Source organism: Montipora capricornis, chromosome 6 (assembly GCF_036669925.1).
Source record: "Montipora capricornis isolate CH-2021 chromosome 6, ASM3666992v2, whole genome shotgun sequence".
Classification (NCBI taxonomy): domain Eukaryota; kingdom Metazoa; phylum Cnidaria; class Anthozoa; order Scleractinia; family Acroporidae; genus Montipora; species Montipora capricornis.
In genome coordinates, this window is record NC_090888.1 from 59,659,277 (window position 1) to 59,671,776 (window position 12,500).

Here is a 12,500-nt window from a genome sequence, read left to right on the forward strand (position 1 = left end):
TTAATTTGAGTTGATTTTCAGTCGCCCAAACTGTTAAAAGCTTGAGAGTTGAATTGATAATTTGAGTAATAATGACGGGGATGATGATGATGGTGATGATAATGAAGGTGCTCTCTTTTCAAGGGGATACCAAGGGTAGGGTTGGGTAGGGTGAGGTAGTAGACAAGCAGGAACTTAGCCCTTCTAGTGCTGGGGTATTAATTGGGGACAATGTGTATTCAAATCAAAGCAAACTAACTCAAATAAAATAAAGTATAATCAAATGTAACTTTTGGTTCAGTGGGCTGAACACCACACCACAGTGCGGGAGGTAAAGTAAAGGAAAGGAAAGGAACTTTGTTTAAGTTCTAGTCTTTCTATCGCTGGAGCACTAATTGAGGACACTGTAAACTGAAATTAACAACGAACGCAAATCAAGTCAAATGTTGGTTTTTGAGGAGAGGGGAAACCGGAGTACCCGGAGAAAACCTCTTGATGCAGAGTAGAGAACCAACAAACTCAACCCAAATATGGCGCCAAGTCTGGGAATCGAACCCGGGCCACCTTGGTGGGAGGCTAGTGCTCTCACTACTGCGCCATCCCTGCATCCCAGTCGTGAGTTCAACCCTGTCCAAAGTTCTGAACCATCATGTCTTCTTCTAATTCGAGACGTTTCATTTATTATTATTTAATTCAAGAAAGACAACTCAGATTAAGGTTTACATAGTTAATTGCCAAGACCAGAGGCTTATATGGCAAAGATCATGCAGGAGTTCAGGTGAACTACCAGACAGAATTTTAAAAAAATAACTAAATAAACACACAATTAAGGATACATAATCAAACCTAAAACTAACTATTTTATCTTACACAAAAGAGTTGTAAGGCATTATGAGAGGAATCATGGTTCATGGTTAAACGAAAAGTTGTTTAGTTTACAAGGACTGGAAATAATCTCTGAGTTTATGTTTATAGTTTAAAAGATTGAGAGAATTGCGTAATGAGAGAGGAATATCATTCCAAATTCAGTGACCCTGTACATCCTTACGACCGCACATTGTGATCCAAATACTCATGGCAATAGTGATACTGCTTTGGATACTCTAATGCAACCGCGCTAATGCTGCGTTGCAATAAACTGTCTTCCTGCCACAGAAACGTTTCAAGCAGATGACAGAGAACGACAGCGGAACCAGTGATACGGACGAAGGCCGAAAGGTCAGTTGTGACTCAAAACTTTATTTTACCAGTAACCTTTTGAAATCTGCCTCGTGTCAAACTGCTTCTTTGTGAAACAAAAGAGTGCAAATTGTTGCACACATATTTGAAGTGATTTTTGCCCACAATGACAGAGTATTGATAATGATTGGGCGAGGCTGATATGCAGGCACGGCTTTGTCCGTGAAATTTGAATTCCAGACTAACCCACCCACCCCCTCCTCCCTGTCGTCCTCCCAATAATGGGCTATTTTTTCCGTAACAGAGTTCACTCAAGAGCGAGTCTTAGTGCTAAATTTTTGCGAATTAGGTATCTCGATTGAGTGAATTTCGCTTCAAATCTTGGTAAAAGTGTTTAGCACGCAAGCATTTTTGAGGTGGCTGAAACCGTTTCAACTATTTGGAGGGTTTGTCTTATTGTTATGGTACCATATGAAAACAATATTAAAGTGTAAACGCTGGATTTGGTTGTTATCTGCAGCAAATTAAAATCTCCAGACTCACAATCTTGTCACAAAAGCACTCAGTTATGTTTTACAAGGGCACCTTATTTTAGGGCCGTTTATACGAGAGAAAATAAACCGCGGCTAACTCTGACCGCGGCTTACGTAAGCCGCGAACACCTCGTATAAATGGTACAAAATCTACGTTCACGGCTTTCTCAAGCCGCGGCTTATCCTGGCCGGGGAGTTTATACTCGTATAAATAGTTCCTTTCGCGGCTTACGTAAACCGCGGCCAGAGTTAGCCGCGGCTTATTTTCTCTCGTGTAAACGGCCCTTGTTTTCTTTCAAAGGCTAGGGGAAATTATATAAACGACGCCAACTCTTTGGTTGACCTTTGCTGTATGTTGTACAACACAAACGGTAGCTAGTACTGTACTTGGTTTTACGGGCAGTTTTTAAATTATAATCTTACTCGCTGACTATTTGGCGTTTGAGAACTGACGTTGGCGAAATGACCGGTTACGGAGAGTTTCATCTTAGCCTGCTTATCACTTTTCAGAAATAAAAAGTTTGGGTCACCGAGTTCGTTTTTGAGATATACGCGTTAAAAGGCAAAATATAGGGTGCTTTTAGATGGCTCTTTTTACCATGATAACTTATTACTTCACATTAATGAGTGCATCTTGTTAAGCTTTTATTGATATTTCATATGGTATCATAACATTGCCGTTAAGTGAAACCGTTGGTTAGATTCAACCCTTCGAAATAGTACAGTTTACTAAAAGTGTTAAAAACTGATTTGAGCCGGCTCCTTAATAAATTACGGGACAAAATCGGGCGTGCACAATACGCTAAACTAGTCGGTGGGGAAGTAGTATACAAAAATTTGGTGGTTTTATCAACGGAGTTGATAATGTAAATTGACCACCGTACAGAGATTCTAAAAGCTGACGTTTCGAGCGTTAGCCCTTCGTCAGAGCAAATCCAGTGCTCCTATTGGAAGACTTCTGCTATTCTATAGCTCGCGTCCGCGCGCGTTGAAAAATTCAAACGCTGGAGCCAAAGTGGGCGATCACGCAAGACGCAACAAGCCATTATTGCGTTGACATTGTAACACCTTTCTATATGAACATTTTTCATGCTTTCCTGCATATATTGAGGTACGATTTTTCAGTTAGTAATTGTAACAGTTACAATGGCTCAGGGCCGATCATTTCGGCTCATTAGTGTAACGTAATTGGCTGTAACTTTTTTTCCTCAATGTAGGTCATGTAACGATATTTAAGATTCGGCAGTGCCTCTCACGTACAGTAGTCATATGTATAAGAGGCACTGCCGAATTTTCGTTTCAAAAGGATGGTCTTGCCATATATTTTAAAGTACAGTTCACATGCAGCCAGGGAACGGTTGCTCAAAGCCTGGATAACGCTAACCGTTGGTTAAGAGCATTAAGAGGTATCAAAACAAATATGTTTCCATGGTATTTCACGCTGGTTAGCGCGAACCACGCTTCGAGCAACCCGGGCCTGAGGCACTTTTCTCGAAAGTCACGAAAACTTTTCGGACCCGAAAAGCCATTTGAGAAACTGCCAACCGCTTGTTTTGGAAAGGCGATCTTTTAGCTTGTTTTCAAGGTAACTAAAAGAAACATGTCTGTGACGTTTGACGACTTAAATCATCTCCGTTCTTGAGATACAAAAGGAATTGTGACACCCGAAAATGGCCCGTAAAGTTTCGGGACTTTCGAGAAACGGGCCCCTGGTCGAGAATCAGACATCACTCACTCATGATGCGCGAGAACGCTACTCTGATTTGAATAAATTTGATTGTGGCTCAGAAAGTTACGATTCAAAGACCCAAAGATATGTCTTTCAAAGTTCTTTGAATCGTAACTTTCTAAGCTACCATCAAATTTATTCAAATCAGAGTAGCGTTCTCGCGCATCACGAGTGAGTGATGTCATCGAACAGGGGCAACCATCGATCGGAAGTCTTAAAATTTGTCAGAATTACCTAAAATGGTTTCCACAAAGCTTTTAAGCTCGTTTTGGGCGTTTTTTCCTGCCCTACAAAATATTTATCTGTTCGGTTGTTCTAACGAAATTGCAGGTCTGTAGAAATTTTTAGGTGGCTTTTTTGCCTCGTCCGAAAGTTCTAGCATTCGTGACAGGTCTCATAAAAAAATTTAGGGACGTTTGCTCAATTAAAATAAGATTCTGAAACAAACTTTGGCGAAAATGATAGAAATCATAAATATTCAAGTTTCATGCTGTTTACAATATCGCAGTTAACTCTTACTCAGGTGGGTAAACAGTCGAGCGTTGTTCTATGTGGTTTCGAAATTTCTCCGCACTCTTCGGACCTTTCACTACTTTTCCGAAATAACTAGAAACGCTGTTCAGAAAGATGTTCAAAATCGAGGTGCGCCTCGAAAGTCTGAGTTCGAATATTCGAAAATTCTAGTCAGCCTTCCTTCCGAACCGATATTTACCGAAATTATTCGTTGGGTGCCCATGATCGAAAGAAATAATCACACCTTTTGAAGGCCTTACTTATTTTAGTTATATATCAGTACATTTTGATTTTGAGAAAAATTGTGTTAATTCTCTTGTTTGAAGGACCAAAGCGACCAATCAAGCGAAATGGCTTTGCCAGACCAAAAGCGAAAAAGAGGTCGTCCACCGAAACATCGAATCGTATTGGAAACTGACAGCGAAAATCAATCTCAAGGTCAGGAGAGCTCGAGTTCTGCTGAATCAAGAGGACAAACCGTGACGAAACGAAGACGAAAGCGGCGTAGCATAGACGAAAGGATGTCGTCACAACTCTCTGCCGACATTTTACTCCTTGACTGTGAAGTTGCTCCTTTGGGAATGACTCGCCAAGCAAGCAAAGAACTTGCGCTTGTTTCGATTCGTAAGAAACAAGACGGCGAAATTGCAACCAGCTCTAATTTGGAAGTGAGAACACCATTGCAAAGGGGGGCATCTTTTTCTGAATTGGAGCAGAAGTGGAAAAGTGAAAATACAGAACGTGAAAACGATATTTGCAAAAAGGATAATTTTGAAGTTATTGAAATATCCTCGCAGAGTACAGATGACGAGGAACCGCGAACATCTTCACAAGAATCTCGGCCGATGGTCAACGAGTGCATTATTATATCCTCGCAAAGCGATTCGGAGAGCGAGGCAAAGACTACTGTGGGAAAAACAGCTTTTGACATGTCGACGAGGAGTGTAAAAAAGAAGAACAGTGGACAGCAGCTAACACAGGAACCATTAAGTGAGAATAACGGCAAAGACAAAGAACAAGGGAGCGCAAATAATGATGCGTCGGAACCGCTGAAAAGGTTGGCTAATCTGAAAAGGACGTCACGTCTCGATTCATTTTCTCCTATCGAGTTAAATTTAAAAAACAACCATAAATCCCTTTGGCAACTATCGGAAATTGAACATAAAATGGATTCTATTTGTAACACGGTTATGGACTCGGAATCGTTGGAAATTGGTGATTTACATAAACACACGACGGACGAGAATTCGAACCAAGTGCCTTCTTCGTTTTCTCCCCAAACCGGCTCAAGAGTTTCGGAGACGAAAAGTGAGGCTTTCAGTGACAAACTAGCGCATGAGAAAAATTCAAAGAGTTCTGAGGATTATATTACCTCAAAAGTTGAGCAGAATTGGGAAGAGCCACAGGGAACAACATGCAACAATGATTCGAATGTCTCTGTCACCTCCGCGTCCCTACCGGAGAACTCCGGCGGGAAAGATTTTGCGGTGACAACTGACACAGCTGCGAATTCCGGCGAGAAAGTAAATAAGGACATGCAAAGCACGGTAACGAAACGGTTAGGCGATCAGGACGGCATCGCCTCATCTCCCAAAAAACGGAAAGAAAAAATCGATGCGAATAATCGCTTCATCGCAAAGGCAAGGAGAACCGATGGGCGACCGAAGTCAGTCCGGGATTGCCGAACAAAACGCGCATCGGTTGATGGTTCGCCTGGAATACCGCGCGACAGTGCTGCATCAAGAATAACCGCGATTTCACGAAGAGAAGCAGGAAATACAGAGAGACAAATCATGGCTTCAACGACTGCGGATCTATTACCAATGCAGAATAAAACAAAAGCCATGCCGCTGATGGATGGAGATCTTATTGGAATGATCATTCAAGACAACGGGAAGATAGATGAGAGCAAAAAAACGCAAACGGCGTTGCAGCCAGGGAGGAAAGAGGAAAAAACCAAAAAGAATAGTGGCAGTGAAACGGACAAATGTAAACCTTGGGTAAGTATTTGATTAAGGTGGTTGGAAACTGCGACGTGCTCTGTTTTATGATATGCAAATTGGCCCATTTCGCATGCGACTCTTTGAACTCTAAGACTGGAAAGTCACAAAATCTAATGAATATTATCAAATTGAGATTCGTGTTTAGTTTAAGGTGGGGTTTTTCATTGTTTTTCGAAGTGTTTTCTTTGCTCTAGGAATACGTTTTAACGTTTTATACGCTAATCTTTCGTAACTGAAAGATTCATTTGCTTTTAATCGATGTATTCCAGCAGTAATTTAAAGTCGGTTGCTACGTTCCACGTGAAAAATAATATTGATATCCATAAAATTTAATGAATGGCCACAAGAGATCTTCGATACGTAAGGATTCGATATTTTGCCAGGTTGCAATGATCGCTTTCCATTTGAATGGAAAAAGGAACATGATAATTTCCCTCAATCAAAACGGAACTGGACGAGCGTGTTCTTTTTGCAGGAAGTCGCATTTTCTTTCTTTCCTTAAAAGACTGGGTACTAACGATTACAATAACAAACATTTTCGCGGCGAAAACCGCGCCTTTAATTCACCAAGGAGTACGGCACTAGTGGGACGCAGCAGGACAGCAGTACGGGACATTCCGATCATTTCGGCAAAAAAAAAAAAGAGGAATACCTTCGAAGGTATTCCTTGTTTTCCGAAAACTTTCCAGAGGAAAAGTCTGTTTTACATGATCGACCACCAGAACAACCGGGTTTTCAGGCGGAAGGAAACCGCTCAAAAAATAATAGTGCAAAACGTTATTATGACGGTTAGAACAAATTCTAAGCACATTTAATAATTGTTTACAATAAATTAAAGATCCCTGGTCACACTGTATGTTGTCACGCAACGTTCTTCCTAGAAAGCATCTGGTTAAATATGTTTGTGAAAGAAGCACAAGGATAGCCGAGGGACGGACTATGTAATTTTGGAAATGCGAGATGGAAGCGTGCGAAAATAAGCACAGGAAGAGATTCAAATAAGGCAGATATTTGCTTGAAATTTAAATCTACAGATATAGAGCGGTTTTCAAATGCGTGTCGTAATACCAAAACCAAAGTAATTACTTTGGCCAATCAAAAAGGACGGAGACAATCCAGTAAACCAATCAAAACTCGAAGCAATTACACGAAGCCGACACAAAGCGCGGGAAAATGTGCACGCGCGAGCCACGATTGGTTTTGGTTTCACTTGTGATTGGTTGAAAAAGTGGCGCGAGAACGTTTAACCAAGCACTGAGTGAAGTAATGCAAAACCAAGGTAATTCGCTAATTACTTTCGACACTCAATTGAAAACCGCTCTATATGAAATATTTTGCTTTGATTGTAAAATTCAACCGCGCGGAAAAGATTACAACGTAACGGTAACTCATCCTCTATCCCCATCACCCACCTGTAACAGGGAAAAATTGAAAATAGTTTCTTTTCTTTTCTTTGGGTCATAACAGGACAGTGGAATGGAAGATATATCTGATGGAGAGGATGACTTGAGTGATTTTGAATTTGATTTGGACGACTATTCGCCAGGTTCCTTCTTCAACGATGTCGAGGTGAGTTTACCTTGAGCTTCTGTGTCAGTTCCAAGTGTCTGAACACCGATAAACCGTCCTGGTTCCTGGTTACTGTTGAGATAGGAAATAAGCACCCTGCCAACAGAGCCTTTCTTAACTCGACCAGAAATAAAGAACTCTGGAGAAATCGCGTTAAGTCTTTATTGAGTATGCACAAGCCGTTACTTGGAGACAGTGTCAAACCCAGGCCAAGCCTCGATCGCACTCCTAGACGCCATATTGATTTTGACCTTCGCTTTTTCAAAAATATGATGCGCTCGCTGCTTAAACCGGTTTAACCGGAGTGACTAGCCCAGAAACTTGGGCTGCGGTGACTTAAAAGATTTGACACAATTTCTGCAGAGCCTCTTTTTCTCGCCCTCCGGTGCGCCTTAGAGTGGCTCTGCTCGCAGAGTTGGAAATAAGCAAATGGTGACGGAACGTCTAGCCCCGGTTGTTCGAAGGGTGGATAGCGCTATCCACTGGATAACTCAATTGGTTTTGCTAGTGCTTATCCGCTGGATAATGATTTATCCGGTGGATAGCGTTTATCCACCTTTTGAACAACTGAGGCCAGAAAGGCAACGATTTAGAAAATCACTGAGACTGCAAGTGAGTCGATAACAGAGAATTTTTGCTGACGTCATTGTTTACATTTAATTTCATTAACATACGAGTTTGTCGACAGAGGGCATCATGCTATTCATAACTTGACCTTAAAAAGTAAAAGAACTTGTTTAACTTAGTTTAGTCTTTTTGCTTTGACATAATTCTTTGTAAAATCTTGAATTTTCAACGCTACATTTCTCAGAGATTATCACGAAATATCGAGTTCAATTTTCAGAGATCGAAAGCTCATTGTGCAATGCACTTTCACTGTTCGATACTTTAGAGCGGTTTTCAATTGAGTGTCGAAAATAATTCGCAAATTGCTTTGGTTTTGCATTTACGTCACTCATTGATTGGTTCAAAGTTCTCGTGCCAGCTTTTCAACCAATCAGAAGTGAAACCAAAACCAATCATGGCTCGCGCGTGCACATTTTCCCGCGCTTTGTGTCGGCTTCGTGTGATTACTTCGAGTTTTGATTGGTTTACTGGATTGTTTCCGTCTTTGTTGATTGACCAAAGTAATTACTTTGGTTTTGGTTTTACGACACTCGATTGAAACTAATCTCGGCTAACTGATTAGAAAACGGTAGCCTTGTGCTTATGAGTCAAAAAATCTAAACAAAGGCATCCCTATAATGCGCCTGGGATGAGTTTGTTGGTTCTCTACTCTGTTCCGCGAGGTTTTTTCTCCGGGTTTTTCTTCATTCCGCGAAAACCAACGTGAGACTTAATTTGAAAAGATTTTTGTGGCCACGCCCATAAGAAGCGTCCATAGTGTTTCAGCGAGCGAAAGGGGGTGGTGACGTTGACAGTAGAGTAAGTAAGTAAGTGAGTATCATTATTTACCTTAGTAGCTAATATCTTCGAGCATTGAACAGAACAACTTTTTAAGAATCCCAACTGGCAGGAGGCAAACCAGTTGGCTGGCTACTTGCAAGTGCAGCCAGGAAATTGAACCAGGGACTACCTGGAACAAATTCAACGAGTGGTCAGAACGTGTCTTGACCACTGGGCTGCACTGCCTCTCGTCTCAGAGTGACGTCGCATCAATTGGTTTTACGTGGAAAGTAAATAATAATGACACGTCTAATAGTTTGTCTCACGATGTTGTCACTTAGGTTGTAGATCACTACGTTTCGACCGCTGACTGGTGGTCTTCGTAGGGCTGCAAGGTCGACTGGTTACGCGCTACTATGTGTATCACTTTGGTTGGCTGTAATTGGTGGATTGATCCTTATTGTCCCTTTGAGTACCCGAGATTTCGGATTCGAGAGGGTTCCCGCAGCGGTTTGTTGACCAAAGCCAACCATAGTGATAAATACGGTAACGCATAACCAGTCGACCTTATCGCCTGATGAAGACCAGCACGTCGCGGTCAACAACTTAAGTGAGCTAACCGGTTGGCTGGGCCGCCACGCAGCTCTCGGAACGACTCTTGGGATTGGTTCAGAAAACAATGGACACCAAAAACGTTACAAAACAAACAATGGACCATGACGTAAAACATAATAAAGCTGCGTCCTAAAGGGATCCAATGAAATTAGAGGTTGTAAAGAGCGGCGTTCCCCCTGGGTTTGCTCAAATGAATACCAAAAGTAGCATGATTAATTTTCCTTTTTCTTAGGAATCCAAAGTAATTGAAAGAGCGGATTCTCCAGTAATGGAACCACTGCATTTGTCCTTGGGTGAGTTTTCTTTCTCTTGTTGGAACTTGTTATATTCTGCAATAGACCTTATTCACGATAGCCGCCATGTTGGATTTGCCTTTATCATGCAAATTAGCTACACACTTCTGAGGTGGCAAACAACGCAAGTTCGAGAGGTTATAACGAACATTTTAGCCACACAGATGACTTGTTTCTCGTTCATTGAATGTTTATCACCTAAGTAGTAAAATAGAATGCTTACACAAGTTACTTCGATGTTTTTTTAGTGAAAAATGAGCAGATAACGAAGTAGAAAGTCAAAATGTCGGAGGCAATCAAAAGATATAAAATTATTATAAAAGGTATTTAATTCTAAATTCTAAAATGTACTTTTAGCAATGTTAATTCAATATTTCGACGAGCCGATTTTCCGCAATTTGCCTTTATTCCAATGTTTGCCCCCCCCAGCATAACACATGGCTAATTTGCGTGACAATTTGAAAACCAACATGGCGGCTATCGTGAATATGGGGTATCGGACGCTTTATCGGAAAAGAGCGGGAGGCTAATTGCTACTCGTTTGCGCGGGGTCTGGGTAACTCGTTTGATTGGGCAAAACAAAACACTCTCTCCTATGTTGATCTCATTCTGGAGACTGGTATTACGATAATCATGTAGTATCAACCGGCTTTGAATATACTATTATCATTATTTTATGACACTGGCAGGTGGAATGGAATTCTGGGAGTTGAACATTTTCCTTTAAAACACAACCCAGCTATTGGGAACTCGAAGCTACGATTATTTGCTCAGTGGCCTTTTGCTTAGACAAAAACTTTTTTCAGTAACACGGTAGTCCAATTGATCTGTTATATGACCGGGCAGTAAACGTGTAATACTAACTTCTTACTAACCGAGCGCGAGGGCCGTACTGGGGAATATTGGCCCGAGGTCGTGGCAGTACGGACCGAGCGCAGCGAGGTCCGTCCAAAAACGACCGAGGGCCGATATTCCCGAGTACGATCCCGAGCAAGTGAGGTTAGTAAGTAGTTTATTACATGGCTTTTTAATTACCTTTTGCTTTGTTTTTGCAAGCCCGTAATCAGCCCGTGGGCATTACGGGAGAATAATGCCCTACAATTCAGTCACAATTAGCCAATCAGAGCGCGCGTTATATCGGCTACAAACACAAGCCATATAATAAAACTTGCTAACAGATAATTTTAGACAGCGAACGAGAAAGGCCCGGCCACACTTAAAACAAAGCTAACCATTTTGAAATCAGCGCTTAGGCGAAATCATTGATGACTTATAGTGATCCTATTCTAGATGCCCGGCAACAAATACCTAACATTGAAGACACTTTGTAATTTGTTCATCCTGGTCTAGTGAATTCAAGCTGTCCCAATAAGCCGAAGCTCCGAGTTCAAATCCAGTCTGAAAGACATGTGACTTTTTTTCTTTTTTCACTCTGATCCGAGAGGTCTTTACACTTAGATCAGTGTATACGACTTGTAATTATGATTATCATGTATTCAACGCTGGGTGATGTTAAGATGATTATCGTAATTCCACGCTCGAGAACATGTTGCTATGGATGTCTTGAACTGGCCCTCCAGACCCCGCGCAAAGAGTTAGCGCTTAGTCTCCCTTTCTTTTTCGAGAAGGCCAATTATCTCGCAACGTCATGGGCAATGTTTCGTGCAATTCGTTGTTGGCAAATGGAACACACCTTCCGACAGCCAGAAACGTTGCGAAGGTGAAGAAACCGTCTCAGAAAGCAGAATTGAGTTCTACTTTCCTCATTGTTTCTGGCAGCATTACAAAGAAGTTTTCAATCATTGCGTATTGACAGGAGCCATGAGTAGGAGCGAGCATTTCCCATATATTCCTGTACGGTGTTTTCACAGACCGATTTATTTTTGGACTTTTGAGACTCCAGCAGGAGCCCGATAACCAATCACAGGAAACTCTCTTGACGTCATAGCGTCGCCGAACCGGAACTGCCTTTGTTGTTTTGCGGCAAAGGTAGTCCAAAAATAGATTGGTCTGTTAGAATTCCGTGACATAGGCTTAGTATGTGAGTTGCTCGCTCCTACTCATCGACTCCTGGTTGGGTAAAATCTGTCCTGCAACTTTTGTCGCAACAGTTTGTGACATCAGTCAATTAAATTTCTCGTTTGACCTCATGTGATCATCAAGAACAAATGAAATTTCAAGAAACGTTGCCCAATGTAACACCCGTCGAGCAACCTATCTCGCGATTGGGGATGTCTGGTTATGGAACGAAAGGGAACGTGGCGAAATAAAAAACTGACGAGCAAAGCTAGCCTAGCGGGGACTGGGGAACGGAAGAGGCGGTAGAGGCCCAACTGCGGAACCTGGTCCGAGGATATTTAATTACCCACAGTTGTCCTGTAGGAATGGGGATTGCAGGTTTCCGGTTACGGTATTTTGGTCTGACCTATGTTGAGGTGCTGTTTGTTAAGATATTAGGCTGATTTAGCAAACAGAACGGGAACGTCAGTGGCGACGTCGCGCGCAGCAAAACTACCAATGAGAATTTAGAATAGAGAAGAAAGGAGTGGAGTCTATTCTATTCTGAATTCTCATTGGTGTTTTTTCTGCGCGCGCCGTCGCCACTGACGTTCCCGTTCTGTTGCTAAATCAGCCTATTAATGCCCTTTTACGATTTTGTAGCCGCTTTGAAGCAAGCTATTCGCGAAGGGGATATTGCCCT

At 41.8% G+C, this 12,500-nt stretch overlaps 1 protein-coding gene across 1 annotated transcript in view; it reads left to right on the plus strand.

The window, feature by feature from the left end:
- LOC138052701 (M-phase phosphoprotein 8-like) overlaps positions 1-12,500 on the plus strand; it is a 22,661-nt gene that overhangs the window by 5,275 nt on the left and 4,886 nt on the right. The window contains exons 3-7 of the mRNA XM_068899256.1: positions 1,135-1,197; positions 4,260-5,933; positions 7,404-7,505; positions 9,739-9,799; positions 12,461-12,500. The exon at positions 12,461-12,500 is cut by the window's right edge and continues 196 nt beyond it. Of these exons, the coding sequence (XP_068755357.1) occupies positions 1,135-1,197; positions 4,260-5,933; positions 7,404-7,505; positions 9,739-9,799; positions 12,461-12,500 (1,940 nt within the window). The remainder of the gene's footprint in view (positions 1-1,134; positions 1,198-4,259; positions 5,934-7,403; positions 7,506-9,738; positions 9,800-12,460) is intronic.